This window comes from Puma concolor, chromosome E3, assembly GCF_028749965.1.
Source record: "Puma concolor isolate L17-30 chromosome E3, mPumCon1.1.hap2, whole genome shotgun sequence".
Taxonomy (NCBI): Eukaryota; Metazoa; Chordata; class Mammalia; order Carnivora; family Felidae; genus Puma; species Puma concolor.
Genome location: NC_141682.1, coordinates 14,828,259 through 14,850,671, shown reverse-complemented (window position 1 = coordinate 14,850,671; position 22,413 = coordinate 14,828,259). Strand labels below are relative to the sequence as shown.

Sequence of the window (22,413 nt, the reverse complement as noted above, 5' to 3'; positions counted from 1 at the left end):
GACCTTGACACTTTTGAAGAGTACCGGGCAATTATTTTGTAGAATGTCCCTCAGTTTGGGTTTGTCCGATGTTTTCTCATGATTAAAGTCATAGTTGTGCATTTTTAACGAGACAAACCACAGAGGTGAGGCTGTGCCCTTCTCAGGGCATCAGATCAGGGGTCTGTGAGGTCTCATTACTAGTGACGTTAACCTTGATCACTTGGTTAAGGCGGGGTCTTTTGGGCTTCTCAACTGTGAAGTTACTATTTTCCCTTTATAAAGGGAGATACTCAGAAACTGAAAATATCTCTGTTTTCATCATATTTTCACCCACCAAGTTTAGCGTCCATTGTTACTTCTGGACTTCAACAGATATTACTGGCATGACTGCCTCGGGGTGATTTGCACTTCCCACATTCCTTCTACATTTGCTAAGCAGACTTCTACTGAAGGAAGAGCTATCCTTTCTCTCCATGAGTTTATGTCACTGTGGACTCATGCATTTTTAAAAAGTCATATGAGTGACAATCCAATATTGTATTGTTCCAGCTATATAGTTCCAGCTTTGGACATAAGGAACTCCTTTCGGGGTGGCTCCTACGTTCTATTGAGAAGACAACACCTTTTGAAGAGCACTTTTTTTTATTCTGACACCGCCCACAAGGTTTTCCAGGCTTACGCTGTATTTTCCGCTCCATCCCTGGGGTCATCCAAAATCTGGGTGCTAGATGTGTTCACTGCTACTGGGTTGTATTGCTTCTAGACGCTCTCAGAGCTAGGAAATATATGTATGTACACCAACCCATAGGCACATTTGTTTTTATGCCTACATTTTCTACAAATTTATTTCTACACCTCGCTGTATGTTTTATCCATGTATATTTATATATTTTTACATACACCTATAAAATAACTTCATCCTGATCCCTCACATTGCAACTCAACATTCATTCTAGCCATACCCTCTCCTTATTTATAACCTCTTTCTCTAACAGCAAGAGACCAGGTTCCCAGTATCCATACTTTCTTTTTCCTTTTTCTCCTCAAGTTAGTTAACACACCGTGTAGTCTTGGCTTCAGGAATAGACTCCAGTGACTCATCAGTTACATACAACACCCAGGGCTCATCCCAACAAGTGCCCTTCTTAATGTCCATTACCCATTTTCCCCACCCCCAACCCCCATCAACCCACATTTTGTTCTCCGTATTTAAGAGTTCTCCGTACTTATGGTTTGCCTCCCTCTCTGTTTTTGTCTTATTTTTCCTGCCCTTCCCGTATGAACATCTGTTACGTTTCTCAAATTCCACCTATGAGTGAAATCATGTCCGTTATCCATACTTTATATACTTACTTGTTCACATACAGTAGTTTCAGAATTGTGAGCCCAGACTCCTGTGGAAAACAAGCTTACTGACTAGAATGTGTTATTGGCAATGGTTCTTTTTTCCTTTAAGTTTCTAGAATCTAGTCAAAACTGTCCAAACCGGTTCCAAGCCATTGAGATTGGCGTTATTCTTCCCCATCCAACAGTGCAGTTATGTTATTCATTTAGTGGGGTGAATTTTTTTTTTCATTTACTGTTTGCATCCTATTGTGGGTCTTCTTCCTTACATCTTCAAATGTTGAAATTATTATTATTTCTCAGAGATTTTCAATATCACGGTGGTTCTAAGAGTCAGGACTTGACAGAAAACTGCACTGAGAGGTGTCACTCCCCTTTTATTCCTTATTCTGCTCCCACGTTCTGTCCACCCTGTTCTCACCCACCTCCAGCAGGTAACCAATCTCATCAGTTTCTGGTTTATCCTTCCTGAATCTCTTGCACAGATGAGCAGATAAAGGTATTTACTTTTCAGAGGCCATTTGTCTTAAATAACGGTTAGCATACTAAGCATCTTCCTTTGTACTTTGCCTTTTGCATCTAACAGTATGGGGAAATCACTCAGTATGAGTTCACAGGGATGGCCCATGTTATGCCTACGAATAGGCATTAAAGTGGTTTCCAATATTTTGCAACTGCAAGTAATACAGGAGGGCACATGTGTGTTTTCACATTGTTGGAAATGTATCTTCAGTGTAGATTTTTGCAAGGGGATTGCTAGGTCAAAAAGTAAGCATACTGTAGCTTTGGTAAGGATTGCCAAACTCCCTTCAAAAAAAAAAAAAAATGGCACCAATTTGTATTTCTATCGGCAACCTATGAGGCTGGAGTTTTCTCCAGAACCTGGACCATGTTCTCAAATTTTTTAATTTTTGCAAATATGCAAAAATTTGATAAGTAAAAAAAAAAAATACTGGTGGTTGGACTCAGCCAATCGCCAAGCTATTTTATACAATAACACCTTAATTAACTATGAATTCCTAGGCGGTAGGAGTCTCCATGTCTCATCCATCTTTCCAAATAACCCGCTTTCCAGGTAACATTGCCTTGAAGAACTGAACCAAGCTAGAAGTCTAGCTGAATGATGGAAGGCTCATGTGTCCCAAAACCTGAGAACTGGAAGGAACCTCGGATATCACTGGTCCAATCTACTGTTTGCAAGGTATACGAGGATTTGAGGTGCTCAAAGTGCCTGGGGATGTTCAAGTTTTCACTGCTATTTGTTCCTGGTTTTTATAGCCTCAAAAAGTAGAATACTGTGTACCTAACTGACTCTTGGAAAACTGAAGCTTTCCCAAGGTCTCACGTTCAGCACCATGGACATCATCTTTATATGACATGGGCCGTGGACCTCGTCTAAGAACTTTTCATCGATTAGCTTAACTGACACAGCATCTCTATGAGGTGGATACTATTATGATATTTACATTACAGAGGAGGAAACTGAAGTACGAGGAGCTTCAGTGTCTTGCCCAAGATCACAGCTTAGAAGCCAACCACACACAGAAAGGTACCTCTCAGCATCACCATGGAAAAATTAACTTTGATGTGAGATGTGGGTGAAGTATCATTTCCTGATTTCCAGTCTCGCTAAGGTGCAGAGATCAGAGATCTCCACTTAGCCATGCATGGCTCTCGTTAGCTCCTACCCACCTTGGCACTGGAATTAGGAGCCTCATTCCCAACAGAGAATGCCATGACAAAAAGTATCTGGAGTGCGAGCGTGGGCCTTTGGGTGACCATTACGTCCCCCAGGTTGAAATCTCCTATCCTGTGCATGGCCAAACCAACCATTTAAGTAGGGGATAGTGAGCCCGAGCTGACGAGAACCCACATCCTTGTGCACGAAGCCTTCCTGCAAGGCTTCTTGGGAAGGTGTTCAGTTCTTGGCTGGTTGACATTTCCATTTCCATGGAGGGCCACAGATTCAAGCCCTGCAGACATTTAATTTTGGGAAGAGTATCAGGAAGGCAAGATAGGAATCTCTTGAAAACACTTGGCACTTGGCCCCTGTAGCTGCAGGAGGAAGCCAGGAGGCCATGCAGGGCAGCACTCTCAGGAAGGGGGTTGGTGATGACACCACCACGGCACAGAGAAATCTGCAAAAGGCCCTTTTCTGGAACCAATGTCAGTGTATATGGCACCCTTGGTGGTCCCCATGTGGGTGGGATTCCAGAAAGTTGTTCCAAACCTGGCACCCCTACCTTCTAAGCCAGGCAGGTGGTAGGACGGTAGATAAGAACAGTCTAGAACATTGTGCTACTGACATTTGGTCTTCCTCTGGCCTTCTCTGATGGGAACTCAGATTTCGGAGGCCCTGACATCTTAGACCAATGGCCTGAGCTGCACTAGCAATAAACTCTTCAGGATCTGCCCTTAACTCTGACTGGCCAGGTTCTCAGACCGTCTCCATTCTGAACAAGCAACGTCTTTGAAAATAACCATTCAACAGACATTGCTGTTCCAAAGAAGCGCTGAAACTCTCAGCACTAAATGGCCAGGGGGTGAGGCTATTGTAATGTTTTCCTCTTTCGCCGCTGCTCCTGGTAGTGCTAAGGCACTGAAGACTTCTTCACCAGTAGGTTCCACCTCTTCTTGTCCTTCAGAAGAAGGGATGTTATTAATTCAACGATTTGTGAACAGCCTAGGAAGGCAACATACTTCTTTGAAAATGCAAGGGCTGGAAGCCCACCTCGGAAATGATCATAGTTGTTTTAGGATGGCGAGATTATGGATGATTTAAATTTTTTTTTTTTTTCCAAACTCATTGCAATGCTGTTGCATCTTTAGTAGAAAAGGAAAAGATTAGCAGTGACTTTCTTTGAATTTAACAGCTCTGGGCAAGGAAGGGAGAAAGGTTCAGTTGAAAATGTGGTCACCATCTGACTATTCAGTGTGAGTTTTCCTTATTCCATACCTAACATTAACACAAAATCTACCTGGATCACTTTTTGTGGCTGGAGAAAAAAATCCACTAAACTTCTAAGCAGACATAAGAGTTTTAACTAAGAATCTCTACTGGAGGGGCACCTGGGTGACTCAGTCGTCTGAGCGTCCGACTCTTGATTTCGGCTCAGGTCATGATCCCAGGGTCGTGGGATCAAGTCCTGGGTCAGGCTCCATGTTGAGCATGGGGCCTCCTTGAGATTTTCTATCTGTCTCACCCTTTGCCCCTCTCCCTCCCTCAGTCTCTCTCTCTCTCTCTGAAATTGAGAAAGAAAGGAAAAAAGAAAAAAAAAGGATCTCTACTGGAAAAGAATTCTGATTTTCTGGAAAGAATAGTTCATCAACCCATTCTGGCAAGAGAGCAGTAATACAGTAATTCCTCCTTAACCCTGGGGTCCTCCTTAAGCAAGATAAAAATTCACGTGCATTTACTTCCGAATGCCATTTAGGAAATCGGGCATTCCTGCTTCCTGTACGTGGACCTCAAGACCCACTTGTCAGGGGTAATTTAAAAAAGTGAACTGGGGATCGGAAATCAAACAGGGAAGCAAAGCTGAAGCCTCGGGAAAGTCTCAGAAGTGCGAAGCGCATGGAGGCCTACAGAGAAGGTGGGCACCAGGGACGCTCACAAAGGCTGGATGGAGGTAGGGCCTGGAAGGCAGGAGCTAACAACCTGGAAATAATAAAATCAGAAGCAGTTTGAATATCTCGAGAGAAGACGAGTCAGAACAACAACAACAACAACAACAAAGCGCTTAATATTCCTGCTATCTGCAACGAGGCAAAATGAATTTATAAAGTGTTGCACTGGGACGCAAGGAGAGGGTTTTTAAAAATACCGCACAGGAGATGAGAGATGGAAATGAATGGTACAGAGACTTGGTGGTGTCATATTTCGGATGTGTCAAAGAGCGCTGGCGTTTTCTTTCCCCTCCTCTCTCTTTTCCCTCCTCTTTTTGTCTCTGCAGGTTTCCTTAACATGGGTAGCTGCCCTCCCTCCTCCAACCCGATTTTCCCACAAGGTCTAAAGCTCCCCAGCTCTGGCCTCATGATGCTCTCCAGGAACTGAAAGGGATTCCCGGGCCTGCTTCTTACCAAACGCGAACAGCCCGTCCCCCAAGTCACAGGTCTGTTTTCTGGGGCAAAGCCATCCTTCCGGGGGTGGTACCTTCAGTGCGCTCTCAACGGTTCCAGCCCCTGAGCCCCAACGCTTACATGACTTTGCCTGGAAGCCAAGAGGCTGCTTGGATGTCATTAACTTCCGCGTTTTCCGAGTGTCTTCCGCGTGCTAATAGCTGTGGGAGCCCCGTCACTCCAGGGGGGCACCAGCGCCTTCCTGGCACAATGCATCATCGTGACAAGGTGTTTGGATGATGTATCACTTAAAAGATGAAGCCATCAAAGAATAAGTCGAAGATCAGATTAAATTTAATTACAGGATAAAAGAATTCTCATCTGTCATTCTGGTGATGAATTCACCGAGGGCAAGGAATGGGAGCTTCTCTGAAAAGGAGGGGGAGGAAGAATAAGACGTATTGATGGGGGGGGGGCAAGCAGAAGAGAGACCTCCGATACCTCCCTGGAGTGCAGGGAGTCACAGGGGCCCTTGGGACAGAGCCTGACACCCCTCTCTGTGATACACACCTCCAAGAATGTTCCGCCACAGCTAGGGGCTGTTTCACGGGGAGCACCTTGAACGCCCAGGGGACCACCGCCTCCAACCTTGTGCGGGCGTGCTGGCTGTGGGCCTCGGCTCAGGGAGGAAACTGTACCAGAACTGTTGCCTGGTGGGCCGTTCCAGGAGGTGAAGTTGGGCCTCAAATTTGGGGACAGAGGGAGGGATTAATCACGAAGGGGCTCAAGGGACTTCTGGAGGTGGCAGACCTCGACTGAGGTGGGGTGACCTGACGGCATGTGTCAGGGAAACCTTGCAGTTACGCTAACAAGAATGAATTTACCGCAAAAATGAAAAAAAAAAAAAAAACCAACCCCGATTATATAGAAGTAGTAGTATTATAAACTGGAAAGAAGAATTCGGTTGGGACACTGGGCCTCATGTCGGGCAAATACAGATGTATCTGACCTGCAAGTCACACAGCCTGGCCCGTAATGGACACCCAACAGACGGTGTTGACTGAGACAGGAAAACACTTGGAGATGACAGCATGCAGATTCTCAGGCCGTAGCTTCAGGAGGTCTGGGGTTGGACTCACGGGCCAGTCGGCTTTTGTGACGTGCCGTTGGTGGCTCACGGCTCTCCGGACCACACCCGAGATGCTCAGGGGGGAGCCCCGGCCCCTCTTCCTGGCACCCAGGGCTCTCAATACCCTGTCCCTACTGGTTGCCCTACAACAACCATATCACTGTCCCCCGAACATGCCATATGCATGTTCTCCCCACCAACCTCCATGCCTCTGCCCTTACCTCTTGCCTTGCATTGTGTCCGTGCTCAACACAGGTCCTTCCACCATGCCTTCCCGGGGGCTAGCGAACCATGGGGGCTCACTCAAGGGAATGAGACAGGCTTCCCAGAACGCGCCAGATGCCACAGCCCAGGGTTCACGACCAGGAGTCACAGGACTTGAGTTTGAAAAATGTCATGGCACTACTCAATGTTCATTTTTGTAAAATCGGTGGGGGGGGGGGGGGACTACCCACCCGGTAGGATTAAACATATCGCTAAAAACAGAAATGGGTTTACGGCCAGCATGAACAATTTTTTAATGTTTATTTATTTATTTTGAGAGACAGAGAGAGACAGCACGAGGAGTGGAGGGGCAAAGAGAGAGAGAGGGCGAGAGAGAATCCCAAGCAGGCTCCACGCTGCCAGCGCAGGGCCCGACACAGGGCTCAAACCCACAGACTGTGAGATCATGACCTGAGCTGAACTCAAGAGTCAGACGCTTAACTGACCGAGCCACCCCGGTGCCCCTATCGCCAGCATTTCTATTCCCTGTCTCCGCCCAGCCATGGCTCTGGCCCAGTGCTCAGGGCTGTGCCATGAAGCTCTGGGCCACAGTCCGTTGGGACCTCAGCAACAGCTCAGCGGCAGGGGCTCAAGAGAACAGCCCAGAGCCATTGGGGCTGTTTAAGGGTAAGAAGGAAGATGCGCATGTGCCTGGGGGCCCCTGGGGGCAGCACTGCCCACCCTTCTCTCTCCTTGCCCTTGGTCCTCAAGGGAAATCAGAAGGAGTGGCCGGGGGTGGCTGACAGGTTGACCAGGTGGATGGGGAGGGAGCAGGAAGGGGCTGACAGAAGAGGCCAATCTCATGGCTGGTAGGCCTGCAGGGCAACCACCTGACCTGGGCCCAGATTGGCAGCCTGGAGTCGGGTGGGGGAGCCGAGGGCCTCCTTAGACAAGAACCCCGGCTCTCAATGAGGTCGAGCTGACACCAGAAGCTATTGTTGCATCGTTGTCACCCCATTTTTAGGTAAAACTTGAGCTCGAAAAGAAACGGGCACGTGTCCAATCCAAATTAGTAACCGGACAAGAGCGAGGCTGGTCAGCAGCTCGCTGATAGACACTTGTGAGAGAGCAGGCTCTCCGAGTGGCAAGGAACCTTTTCCATTTTGTTGGCAAACACATGTTGGAAGACAGGAGATCACCCTCCTCGGTGCTTATTTTCTCTCTGTTTAATTGCTGTCGGATAATAAATTACGACCGAGAGTCCATTAATTAAGCTCACAATGTCCGTGGAACACCAGTTTCTTCTTCTGGGAGTTGCCTCGTTCCAGGAGCTTTGATTCAGTCTCTGTTTGCCCAAAGCACTTTACGGAGCGGTTTTAAAAGATGCCAAGGCACGTGACTGGTGGGGAACTCACTCCCAGCGCAGAGGGAGTGGTTTTGCAAGGAGGGGGAGGAAACCTTGATGAGCGACGGTGGGGGGGGGGGCAGCCTGGCAGCTGGAGAGAAGTACCCAGGGTGCCTTCTCAATTCAGAACATGTGGTAGAACAGAAAACAACATTAGACTTACTTAAAAAAATCAGCTGATAGAAAACAACCATGGTCCCCTCCTAGGTGTTCATCCCAGCGCTGGGGCGTGGGGGGGGCGGCAATGGAGAGCCTCCCTTGCTTTTTCATTCTATAATCCGCTAAATGGGAGGAGAATCCATTGGAAAAAGCCCTGTGTGCAGATGGAACCCAGGAAAGATGAATTCCGGAGCCGCACAGGGAAGCCCTCAGATCTCTGGGAGACATTTATTAGACCACCTTGATTCTTTTTCTCATGCCCAGAGGTTGGCTTCACAGGCCAGTTTTTGATTATGCAGATATCTAAACATGACAGGGTCTGTTATGCCACAGTTAGCAAGTACTTAGCTCAAATGTTACCTGTTCGGAACACTGGGTGGAGAAACCTGGGAGTTAAGTATTTTTCCAAACGCTACTCCTGGCATCTCCCGAATGACAGTCACATACAGCAGTGTGGCTCAGAAGCCGGCATCCCCAGGGCTTAGCGTCCAGGCTCCCACTGCCCTCCTGGTGCGATACCACCACGTCCTGATGTCCCCCTCCCTGCCAGCTCACCCAGCACCAGTTGGGCTCGATTGCCAGCTTGTCATATTGGCCTGTCCCAAGATGCGGCCTCTTAAATGTCTGACTTGACCATCCCTTGCAGGCCACGGCTCCCCACCTCCACTGCCCGGGTCACCAAGGCTTCCAGGGTCCTTGTCACCTCCAGACCCTGCGAGGGAAGAGCTGGAGAGTCAGCGGGGGCCGATGGCCAGGATGCTTCCGTAGCATCCACCCCTCTCTGAACTCCTCCGAGAGTTCAATCTAAGCCCGATCTAAGCCGTCACCACCACCCGCCCGGCGCCCCTGGTGGTTCCCTAGTACCCCCAGAGTCGAGTCCCACACTGGTCAGGCCAGCATCGTGGCATCATCTGGTAACCTGTTAGAAATGCAAAATCTCCCCTCCCACCCCAGGCCCCCTGACTCAGAAGCTCTGGGTGGGGGTGGGGGGCCAGAATTTCAGAACCCAGAAGGCTTTCACAGGCCTTCCAGGTGATTCTGCTGTACCATGAAGGCAAGGACCTGTGTCTTGGAGCATGCCTTCTCTGGCCTTGGGAGACCCACCTCTCCATGCCCTTCTGCATGATCTCCCAGCCAGCCCTCCCCTCTTGCAACTCTGAGCGCCAGCCATGCTGGGCCGCCTTCTGTGTTCCAGCCCCCGGGCTATCTTGTTCTTTCCACACTTCCTATGCTATAGAGTCTCCTGTCTCTTTGTCTCTTCCCTCAAGTGGAGCCCATCTGAGAGCAGGGACCAAAGCCTACCCACCGCCATATATACTCGTGACCAGCACCTGCGGTCAGTGAGAAAGATACACTTGTCGAGCGAACGGATAAATGAACGGAGACACTCCCTGGATTCGTTAGTCCCTAATGCCTTTGCTCGGAGTGCCTCCCTGTGGAGAGCCTGGTCGCTCTCCTGCTCCCCACGCGTGCTTTTAGCCAAGTAAATCATCTTGACGTACATGGGTTGGGTTTGAATGTAGAGCACTTTAGTCAGGCTGGAGGGCGTGGGTTCTCGTCTGCTTTGCTCACAGGCACTCGCTCCTCTGTGCCTCAGTTTCCCCATGCTGCCCGTCTACCCCCCAGAAGCAAAGGGCTCAGGATTCGATCTGTCTCGCAGTACCCATTATCCACCTTCAGAGGACCTGTCACACACTGAAGGGATGCTGAGGGTCTGGACTATCAGAACTCCCTGCCGTGGGGCAGCCCGCGTGGTTCAGTCGGGTAAATGTCTGGCTCTCAATTTCAGCTCAGGTTCTGATCTCACGGTTCATGGGATTGAGCTCCACGTTGGGCAGCTCAGAGCCTGCTTGGGATTCTCTCTCTCCCTCTCCCCTGCTCACGCTTGCTCCCTCTCCCTCAAAATAAGTAAGTACACTTAAAAAAAGGGAAAGAACTACCTGTCATGATGGTAGAGAGAACACAATTCCTCTCCTTCCAGGTATTGGCTTAACGGGAAGCCAAAGTGCCAGGAACAGAGGAAACCCATGAGCCGTAACGAATGCCTGCCTGAACGTGTGCGCGTGACTCCTGAATGTGAATTGGCAACTGAATGTCTTTGGGTTCACGGAACAAGAGACGGACCAAGGGAGCTGACGGGGCATTTTGTCCAGTGTCTTCCTATTACAGAGGAGCAAACTGAGATCCAGAGAGAGGGAATCACTGAGTCTGGCTCAGAATCACCTGTCTGGTGCTCCACGAGGACCGCATCATAAATGTTTTCCCCGTTTGTAGCCTGCCTTTTATTCCTATTAGTTGACATAAAAAAAATGTCTTAAACTTTTGTGAATGTCAAGTCTAATGACATTTTTGGGTACGTTTTCTCCCAAATCTCAGACAATTTCTGCCAAGTTCTTTATTCACACACATGCACACACATACATACGTAAACACACACGTATGCATACATGTGCGCACACACCTTGGGTTAGCACAAAGTTGCCAAGGGAAATTCATTGACTAGGCTCTATTTTCACAATGTTGGTCGAATGTGTTGCCCTTTTTGAGTTATTCTGTGTTCTCCTGAGAAACCGGAGAAGGCGTGTGTTCTCTGAAATGTTACTACTGGCACGTTTCTCTTCCCCAGTTAGCACTTAGCTCTTGTACTTACAGACCCGGTCACACTTACCACCCAGCTGGTCCTTCGGGATGAACATGTCAGGCATGTTCTCATGAGGAAGTCTGTTATTTCTTTGAAGTACGTGTAAGCGGGCATATTTAGTTATGATTAGAACGTGTGCCCATGTGGCAGATACTTGCCTAATTGCACATGACTCTGAAATGTATTCACATTCTCTATCCGGTATGCAGTGTGCCCATTGATCCTCTTAATATCTGTGCTGATGCAAACACTCATGAATCTTTTCCCAACTGCTACGCAGGAACAACCAGAGTGCACCCCCCCCCGCCCCGCCCTTCTCCTTAAAATCTCAGAACACAGAACAGCTACAAAGTAGAGAACAACAGATGCCCCACAGATCCTCTGGAGGCTGGTGATTTTACTCCCCTCCTGGTCAGAGATGGGCTCCTACCTGGGGTCCCCAGCCATGGCATGGGTACAGTATTGCTGTGTGGTTCTCCAGTGGCCCCTGGTCCAAGCAGACGTCTTTAGCCTTGTTGTTTCGAAGCTGTAGGAATAGGCAAAACATCACCCATCAGAGCTCATCTGGTGGAAATTCCGCTGCCCAACCCTTGTTCCGCCATGACTTGGTTCGGACTTTTCTGTGAGGTGATCATTTTGGCAAGAAAGACAAAGTCCTTCAACGGACGGTGTGGGCATGAGCGCTCTGTCTGCGAAACCCCTAGCCCCTGCTGACACACAACTCCCCCGTCCCCAGCACAGAAGAGAAGCCTAGGGAACATCTGGACATAGGAACACCAGTTACCCACTGGTTATCCAGAGTGGGCCTCGACACCAACACTGCTTTTAATAACCCCGGGAATCATGGGTCAGTTTCTGAAGTCACTGCTGGCATGGAGGCATTAAAACCAGTAATCCCCCAAAGCAAACAAAAACCCTGCCGCCAAGCAACAACAATTTATTTATATATTTCTGTACTTATCTACATATTCAAAGAATACTTACTGGATGCCTAGACGGTGGCAGGTACCATGCTAGGTGTTTGGAACGCATCTGTGGCAGAACGGACCAAAGTCCCCAAGACAAAAGCCCAGAACCTAGCTACGCACATCTCTCTGGGAACATGGAAGAATTTGTCTCGTTGGAACCTAGACTGGTGTCCATCCCACCCACCATGTTGCAATCTCAAACCGGTGGGAAAACGTTGTTGGTCTTACACTCGGTCTCCTCCATGGAAACCAAACTAACCAGAGACAAATCAAGAAGGGAGGCAAGGGGCACTTGGCTTCTGTGCTCCCAAACTGTGTTTAGGTTCAGGCAACTGAGCAGAGTTTCACTGCCGTTTTTTTTTTTTTGTTTTACAGATTACAAAAATAACCCCATCCTACTGAGAGATCTTGAAAACTGTAGAAGAAAGTAACAATCGCTCACCATCCTTTCCCAAATTCGGTTAATTTTTTTCCCTAATTCTGAGACAATTTCGTTTTGTTCAAGTTGGACCATAATGAGCAACTGTGTAAAGCTTGTTCACCCTTCAGGTTTTATTAAGAAAATAATCCTAGAACTGCGGTTATGGTAGCAGAAGGTAGGGCTGCCTTAATGTTCTCAAAACCTGCCGTCCAAATCCTTTCCGGGAGCTTCAAAGTAATTTCTATTCCCATCCACAAGGTATGTAAAGACTTATTAGTCCTGAGTTTCATGCTTTAAAAATATTGTGTTGGTCAAAGTATACAAACATCCAAACTTAGATGCTGGGGAACCTAGTGCACAGCATGGTAATCATAGCCAATAATACTGTATCACATACTTGGAAAATCACCCAGCGATTAGAGCATCTTAAATGTTTTCATCACCAAAAAAAGAGATGGTAATTAGGGGATGTAACAGAGGTGTTGGCTAACTCTATGGCAATAATCACTTTATAATATGTAAGTGTGTCAAATCAACATGTTGGACCCCTTAAGCTTATATAGCTTTATATGTCAATTATATCTCAATAAAGCTGGAGGGAAAAAAAAGAAAGCTCCTTGGAAGAAAAATTCTAAAGAAATTGGTGGGGGTATTGCTTTAAACCCAAGTTACCAAAAATGTATGCAGAGGGGTAGAAGTGATGAATCAGATATGTTGGACAAAAGGTCCCAAGCAAGAGATCTCTGCTGAGTCGCCTTGGAGCCCCGTGCTGTGTTTTAGTTCTTTTGTAGATGCTTTGAGGACACGCTCACTGTCGATGCTTTCAATGAGGCAAAGGATAAATTACGTGGAAAAAAAACCCAAGCAAACTTCTGAGTCAAAAAGTAATTCAGAAGAATTAAGATGTTGAAAGTGATAACATCTACCAAATGTATTTTGCTTATGTCTTTTTTTTTAATGTCTACACAAGAGCAGTATTATAAAAATGTGTCCAATGGAGTCTAATGAAGCTTTTAAGAGAAGTATAAAATAAAAATTACAGGTGATAGAGAATATTGTTTTGAGAGGTGAGGAAAGACATTCTTGTTTTTATGAATTGACAATTAATAGGAAATTGGAGAGTTTCAAGTTTAGCAATTGTTTCCCTTTTTAAGAATTATCTGCTTATTTCCCCATTGGGATCTCCGGTGGTTTTATTGTAGATTTAGAAGCGCTCCTAATATATTAAGGTATTGTTTTTATGGCATATTTGTTCCCTATAATGATTTCGGAATGCCAGGCTTTTCAATTTTGTCTCTAATGTTTATGCAAAGAAATCTATTATTCAGTAACTTAATAAATATTATGGAGGGCCTCATACGTGCCTGGGACTGTGCTAAGTTCAATGAATGCAAAAATAAACAACACAGTCCTTGCCCTGAAACAGTCCATGGTCTGGAGAGACAGACACAGGAAGAGCTCGTGCAAAACTGGATTTTTGCCAGGACGGCAATGAAAACACATCCCCATTCCATCTGTATATTATTATATTGCTGTATATTATTATGCTGCACCTGTATGCTTTATGTATACCGTATGTGCATGGTCTTTCATATAAATAATGGTAAGAGAAAAACAAAGATGAATAAAATCAAGCAAGGGGCAGAGGCACTTCAGGCCACGAGGACAGTATGAGCCAACCACAGAATTTTGACCAAAGACCGGGTGAATGTTTTTGTGCTCACTGAGTTGCTTTTACATGTGGAAAAGCAGTATCTCATACATGGAAGAATCAGGTCATAAAGCGGGCACATGTCTTTCTTTAAAAATTATGTTCAGGCAGGGGCGCCTGGGTGGCTCAGTTGGTTGAGCGTCCGACTCGATTTTGGCTCAGGTCATGGTCTCACGGTTCAGTTGATGAGTTCAAGCCCCGCACGGAGCTCCCCACTGACGGAGCTGCGGAACCTGCTTGGAATTCTCTCTCTCTCTTGTTCTCTCTCTCTTCCCCTCCCCTGCTTGCGCTGTCTCTCTCAAAATACATTAAAAAATTTAAAAAATCACGTTAAAGCATTCCAGCTAATAGAGGTGAATAGACATTTAAAAAGCAAGGGAAGGTGGCTTACTCTGTAAGTGGGCCTGGGCGCCATCGCTGTGGTCAGGATGAAAAACACTGGGGCTGACACCTGCTCAGAGGTGTCCGTCTCCCTCTGTCACCATGCTGGGGTCTGGGCATGGCAAACAGGACTGCTAGCAGTAAGTGTTAAAATACAGTTGCCTGAATAATCGTACATCTTGTTACTGAAACGAATTTAACCGTAAAGCTATTCTGAGAGGTATAAAAAGGAAATAAAGGAAAAGAATGTTTGTGCCCCAAACCCCAGATAATATTAGCAAAGGCTGAGAAGTTGATGAACTTTCTCAGTCAAGGAGAAAGTGTGTTAACGTTCTTGTGTTACATGCCCCCTGACCCTTCATTTTGGAGACTCGGGGACGAATTAAAAACAAAACAAAACATTAGAGGTAGCGCAGTTGCTGGATCGTAGGGTTGTTCTCGTTTTAAATTTTAAGGAACTGCCACACTGTTTTCCGAAGCGGCTGCGCCAGTTTGCATTCCCACTGACAGTGCAAGAGGGTTCCTCTTTCTCCACATCCTCAAACATCTGTTGTGTCTTGTGTTGTTGATTTTAGGCCATTCTGACAGGTGTGAGTTGCTATCTCATTGCATTTCCCTGATGATGAGTGAGGTCGAGCATCTTTGCACTACTAGGTACAAAGAATGCAAAAATGCTAATTTAAAGGGGGTACCTGCACTCTGATGTTTACGGCAGCACTATCTGCAACAGCCATGTTATGGAAAGAGCCCAAATGTCCATCGAGTGATGAATGGATAAAGAAGGTGTGGTAAAAAACACACAATGGACTATTATTCAGCCATAAAAAAGAATGAAATCTTGCCATTTGCAACAATGTGGATGGAGCTAGAAAGTATTAAGCTAAGTGAAATCAGTGTGAAAAAGACACACACCATGTGATTTCACTCACATGTGGAGTCTAAGAAACAAAACAACACAGGGAAAAAGAGTGAGAGGCAAACCAAGAAACAGACTCTTCACTATAGAGAACAAAGTGATGCTTACCAGAGGGGTGGGGGAGGGATGGGGATTAAGAAGGGCACTTGTTGTGATGAGCAACAGGTTCAAAAACTAGAACCAGCCCACGATCCAGGAACTGCACTGCTTCTAACGTTTTTTGAAAAAAAAGAAAAAAATTCATCCCTGAGTCTCCAACATGAAGAGTCAAGTGGAGTGTAATATAACCGGGTCGAATCACTACACTGCACACCTGAAACTAACATTACACTGCCTGTGAACTAACGAGAATTTTTAAAAAATCTTTTATTTATTTTTGAAAGAGAGAGACAGAGACAGAGCATGAGCAGGGGAGGGGCAGAGATAGGGAGACACAGAATCTGAAGCGGGCTCCAGGCTCCGAGCTGCCAGCACAGAGCCTGATGCGGGGCTCGAACTCACGAGCTGTGAGATCATCACCTGAGCTGAAGTCAGATGCTTAACCGACCAAGCCACCCAGGCGCCCCTGAACTAACGAGAAGTTAAGTAAAAACTTAACAGAATGTTACAGGTTACCATAATGCAATTAACAATGAGACACAGATAATTCACGTGACGAGGACGTTTTTTTAAAGCCAAGAAACAAGCCCGCTAAAAAACTGGCAAGGAGCAAGGAGCATTAAACCCAGAGATATTCACTGGCCTGGGGAAAGACTCTCAAACAGCATTGTACATGAAAACCGGAGGACATACATTGCAAATATAGTACGATATTCACTCTGCCTTCTTCTTTTTCCTGTTGCTCGGGGGCCTGGTGTGGTGAAAAGAACCAGTAGGAGGGAGTATTAGAAATAGAGTTGTCTAAATAATGGTAGATTTTGTTACCAAACTGAATCTGATTAGTTTGACTTCTTTCATTTAATGTTATAGTCCATATGAAATATATTTTAGCATATGTTGAGCTCAGCAAGCCGAGAAGGAGTGATAAAAGCAAATGCCCTAAAATGTTAACACTGATCATATCTGGGAATTGGGATTTGGAATCACTTTTGTTTCATCTTTATATTTCCTATAGAGCGTATGCACTGAATTTCTTACTTAAAAGAGATAGAGAGATTTGCAAAAACAAAAGCCTCCCCTTTCCCCAAAACCAGTCTATGATTTCTACGTTGACTCCATGGCCACCCCAGTGTTCAGCTCCAGAGACATCATTTACATCGTACTTTATGTGAATGACAGGCCCTGGAGCTGTTCAGTGCACAGCCTGTGGAACTGGGTCCTGGCCATCGTCTTTCATTTTCCTGTTTTTATTCCTTATTTTTTTAATACTGTTTTCCTCCTCATTATGGTGTTATCATATAAACATTAGCAATAATTGGGAACACATGACAAAGTACCCTCACAAAAGCTGCCTGTCTCTCCACCCAGAGGTAACTAGAACCCGTGTCTCCATTTCCCCATGCTATTTTCTCACTTGCTTTCAATCTAAAATAGTAAGTAGCTAATCCAATTTTATAATCCTGACCTTTTCCTCTTAAGAATTAGACTATCAACATTTCTCTCAAGTCATTAAACTTTTGTACATACCTTTCGAAATGGCTGCAAATATTTCAAACGATTAATATGGTATATTTAACTAACCTTCAAGTGAGAGTCAAATTTTTTGATAAAAAAAAAAGTCACGGAGATGAACAATTACTCTCAAATCTTTGTGCTCATTTCAAAGTATTTGCTTAGGATAAGGGTAGAGATGAGAGTGCGACTCTCATTAAGCCTTTTAATACATGTGGTTCAAACTGCTATTTAAAAAGCTTGTTTCAATTTACACCCTCACCAGAGGACCTGTGATTTTTCATATAACCAAGATCTTACTGGCAGGATGCCCACATGTATTCCAAAAATGAACCTTTGTTTATTTGGCAGAAGCACAAAGCTACCTCAATGCATTTTAATGTCTTCGATGATGAAATCAACGAAAAACGTCCATGTTTTTCAACCATTTGTGTTTTCTCTTATACTTTATTTTTCTTTGGGGGTGTTTTATTTTCTTATTTAAATTAATTATTAAGATGTGATTCAGTTTGTGGAGCTCATTAGATATTATTTGCATTGTCCATTCATCTATACTATTCTTGTGGTTTGGCATATTGTTTCTCTATTCAGTTGATGTATAGATTATTTTAACATTTATAAGCTCGGATCCATTATCCTTTACTTTTGCATTTTCTTCCAAGGCTTTCATTCTTAGGAAGCTCTGGCCCTTTCAGAGACCAGCTGCACATGCATTTCCGTATGGTCCTATCATCATTTCTTTTCTTTCATTTAACGCTAAAGTTCATCTGAAATATACTTCAGGATATGGTGAGCTGCAAGGATCTCAACTGTTTTCTTCTCCAAAGAACTAGGCAATTCACCCAACTGTCTTACGAATAATCCGTTTACAGCCCGTTGTTTTTCAATGCCTCCTTTTATTTGACCTTACTTTGATAACCCTAAACCCCCAGACCACACTTTTGTTTTAAAGAAGAAAAGATAAGGCAATTTGCACCTGTTAATAGTCACTACTGAGTGCCAGCTACTGGTCTAAAAACTCAACATATCCCGGCTCGTTTCACCTTCCCGATAGCCCTGTGCAGTGATTCAGTCTTCACGCGCCCCTAATCACTATATGGACTGTGCCTGCAAGGCACATGCTTCCCATTCCAGATTCTGGCTGCAGAGGGACACCTCGCCCACACCCTGACGGTTTAATCTGGCCCTTATTTACTTCCCATAAAAGGCATCGGGCATGAAGCGGGAAAATACACAGTTACAGAAAAAGGAAACACTGTAAGTCAAAGAGAGCCTTAGCTTCAGCCGCAAGCAGCTCTGGGAAGCAGCCCGAATACTGGAGCTAGTGGGGGGTGTCACCAGCGGGTCTGGTGCATCTGGCGCCCCGCGCCCTGGCCTCACTCTGTGCCTCATCCAAACACACAACGGAAGGAAGTAAAAAGGCTTATACACAGTACGTTCTCAGCAGTGGTGCTTACGATATTGAAAAAATAGAAATAACATAAATGTCTATATTATCGAGCAAAACACGGTACACAAAGGTGGCATCATGCACAGTCATTACTAAGGCTGCAGAAATGACACAGATATTCCTTGCATGTTATGATTTCAAATTGTTACACACGTGGACACCATGGCTGCAGCAATACATAGATACAGATGTGTTTATAAAAATATACATGTGGGCATATTTTTAGTAAAAAATGCACACACGGACACACACCCAAAGACCACACATCAAAATGTACGTATCACCTACGAAGTCAGAATGCCTGTGTCCAAGGCGGGCTTCATGACTTACAGCCTGAGACCTTCGGTAATTATTTAATTCATCCAAGTCTCAGCTTCAGCTTCCTTATCAACAACATGGACATAATACTCATAAAGGGAGGGTAAAACAAGTTCACAGGTGAAAAGCACTTAGAATAGTGCCTGGTGCATCAAAAGCTCTTGTACGTGTTCGCTGCCCCTTATTCGTATTTTCAAATTTTTCTGAAATGCATACTAATGGCCTTTGTAATAAGAGAAAAGTCTATCTATTTCAATGTTTAGAGAGTTGATGTTATCTCATCATAGAAGATCTAAGAGCGTCTGTCCTTTTTTTGGTGGCAAGGGGTTCTGGCCGCCAGCACTGAGCAGTGGACAGCTCCAGTCACTGCCTGTCTTTATCTCCAACTTCCTGCTCATCGTTCCTCTTACGGGTCCCGGGGGACCTCAAAGTCAAAATGTCCCAAATAGAACTGATCATGCCCTCTACACCCCAGACAGAACATGTTACCAGAGCCTTTGGTCCCCCCATTGTAACATTTATTACATGTGTCCCCCCACCAGCTGGTGAGAGCCTTGCTGCCAGGTCTGTACCTCCGAAAAACACTCAATGAATGAATGAATGAATGAATGGATCTGTCCTCTATTTTCCCCCATCAGAGCAATCCCCAGCCTACTGCACAGCCATCCAAGCTGAGGGCATGTGTGGTCTTAATTACCTCCCCATATGCAATGGTGTTATTGTATCTTCTCATTTCTGGGTAAACGTGGTCCAGGTACCACTGGAAATTCTTACACTTTAAACTTTTCCTCAAGGCTCTTCTTTCGGAGACATCACCAATGTCAATTCCTGGATTCTGAAAGTAGAGAGAAGCAAGGGGCATTAGTGACTGGGGAGCTCTGGCCGGAGAAGAAGGCGGGTGGCTTTTGAGGAAAGCCATCAGAGAGAAACCTGATGTCCTGCATCCTTGCTTGGGAAGTAGGTTTAAGGGGACTCATTTGATCCCAGAGCCCCAGGCTAGACTACGGTCCCCTGAGTGCAGCACGCGGCCCCCCAAGGAGCCGTCCTTATCATCACCACACAAAAGGGATCCTAGGACACACTGATGTTGACAACCTATGTTCCCAGCATCTTCCCTCCTTTCCTCAGTGACTCTCAGAGCCAGTTATTAGAGGAATTATTTGATTAAGACAGGAAAATAAATGCCTATAACCACCTCCTGTCTTTCTTCTCTATACACGTGTGATTCCCCCCTTTGCTGGCCCTTTGTGAAGTTCGTTATACACCGAAGTGAAAATAATTTTCCATTGCAAAGCTTGTAATGATGTTCTAATGAATAATTCACTCTGCTTTTACAGAAATGAACCTGTAATGGGTTCATTACATGCTGACAAGGGAAAATAAACTAGCTGAAATAGGACTCCACAGGCTCCGCCGCAAGATGGCCGCGAACCAGGAGGGACAGGACGCTGTCTCCACAATGGCGGGCAGCCAGGCGGCAGCTCGGGGGCCAGGGGGAGTTCATATTATTTCGTTAAGATTTCTCCTTTCAACAGCCAAATGGTGGTGTTAAAGGAAAACCCCCCTAAATGTGCATCGGAAGACGGCCAGCCGCCTTGAGCGCTTATGACCCTAAGTCACACTGCCACTGTAAATTCACAAACGGGAATAATAATACTGATTGCACTGATTTCACAGGGCTGTGGGGAGAGTCGAGGAAGGATGTGAGTTCACAGCCCTGCCCTGCCATGTGCTACACGTAGGACCTTACGCAAGTCACACGTCACCTCCCAGAGTTTCAGTCTACTCACCTGTAAAATGGACGTCATAATATCAAGCTAGCATGTATTGAGCCCTTCACAGTTGCTATACTCTAAGCCTTGTTTTTATCTTCACAAGAGCCCCAGGAGATGAATGTCAACAATCCCTGCTTTATAGGCAAGGAAACTGAGGCAGAAAGTTCTTCTGTCATGAGGTCGTTACGGGGGCGCTAAATGAGATACTGCTTAGGGAGTACGTTTAAGGGGACTCCTTTGATCATACTTCCTGAGTGCCAGGGACATAGCCAGGGCTCAGCAAGGGGTACCTATCTTTATATAAATAACCACATGTCAAATCACTTCTGGTTTAACAGCTACAAAGTGCTATTATGGCCAAAAGGGCTTCAATGCTTGGGAACATTATCTCAATAACTGTAACAACATGATACAAATTCTTCACTTTTACCCTCTTTATCTAGAAATCCTGCACATAGTCTGCTGCTCTGGGCTGCCGCCTCCTGAAACCTGAAATCTGCCGGTCCTCAGAGGGAACAATTCTAGGCGACTCTCTCAGGGCATGGCTGAGACACCTACAGGTACTCTGACTGAAGAGATAAACCCAACTTTGGGGGGTCACCCTGCTGTGCTGTGGATCTAAGTGCATTACATGCACCTAGATTGATGATTTTGGTACTCTGTACTTAAACTGAGTACTCTAGTACTTAGATGGGGGTACTTTAGTACTTATTACTTAAGCGAGTACTTTAGATTCAGTTCCCCCAGTCACCTTCAGAAGGATTTTCTAGGCAAGGAGCCTCAGGGACGGAGGCAGTAAATGGATTTGTTCAAGACTGCATAGCTGGTAAGCGGCAGAGCAGGGATTCCAACCAAATCAAGGCACAGCCATCACACAATACTCTTGTCAGGCTTTGGCAACACGGGGGTTTTCTTAGGCTGTATTCTGGAAAGAATATGGAGGAGACTTGAAGAGCCATGTAAACTGGTAGGGGTGTATGTCATGGGGCAGGTGGAGCTCCGTGGGAGGGCACAAAGTGAGGGCAAATCATGGAGTTGTTGGTTAAGAAGCTTCCAGAACACCACGGACGTTCAGGAGCAGGGCATCCGGATGACTACAGTATGGCTGGGATTAATTCAATGAGACCCTTCTACTCTTTGTAACTGGATTTCGAGAGTTCCATTGTGCCAGGCCCCACGTAAAGCAGGGTTTCCAACACCTGGAGATCTGTGAACCCCTTCAAAATGCTCTTACAATTTTGCAAGTGTAAGCATCTTTCTGAGGAGACACCATCAGTGACCTGTCTGACAGGATCACTGGTCCAGGGTGATGGGGAAGGGCTGCTGGGGCCCTACCTCCAGTGGCAGATTCCACGCTATGTACACGTGAGACTTGTAATCATCCATCCAGACCTCAGCAACCCGGAGAGCATTCCTCTTGGTGTAGAAACCGATGTTGCTGTTGTAGGGTTTCTTCTTCCGCTCAATGTGGGCCACCCGTGAGCAAGGCAGGACCTCCATGCTGCCCCCACAGAGCCATACCTGGAGGAGGGAGGACTTGATCAGCCTGACAGGGAAATCCCTAGAGGCCACTGCCCCTCCCCAAGGCCCAAAGGCAACGGTCAGGGGACGCAGCATGGGTGAGAAGTACATTTTAATGTATTTTGAGGTTGGTCTGTTACTGCAATGTAGACTAACCTAACTAAAACAGGTGTAAAAGAAGGCTTGGGAGACTTTTACAGATAAAATAGTTTAGGATATTAAAATAGAGCTCTGGGTAACTAAGGCCCAGAGCCTTAGTTAGGTGGCTCCTGGTGACACATGGATTTTCTTAAGCTCTTCGTAGTGCACAGTTGGCACCCATGGAGGTTTTCTTTCCCACCTGGCTGAAGTTGGGCCTTGCAGACCTAGAACAGAAAATTCAAACTGAAAAGCAAACCATATTTATTCATATCAGCAC

The 22,413-nt window shown here is 45.9% G+C and overlaps 1 protein-coding gene across 2 annotated transcripts in view; it reads right to left on the bottom strand.

Moving 5' to 3' along the window:
• Positions 1-22,413, bottom strand: part of GALNT17 (polypeptide N-acetylgalactosaminyltransferase 17) — a 447,627-nt gene that overhangs the window by 15,015 nt on the left and 410,199 nt on the right. For both annotated transcript variants that reach the window (XM_025923309.2, XM_086691905.1), the window contains exons 7-9: positions 21,810-21,995; positions 19,397-19,534; positions 11,354-11,449 (exon numbers count right to left, since the gene is read on the bottom strand). In XM_025923309.2, coding sequence (XP_025779094.1) covers positions 11,354-11,449; positions 19,397-19,534; positions 21,810-21,995 — 420 coding nt within the window. The remainder of the gene's footprint in view (positions 1-11,353; positions 11,450-19,396; positions 19,535-21,809; positions 21,996-22,413) is intronic.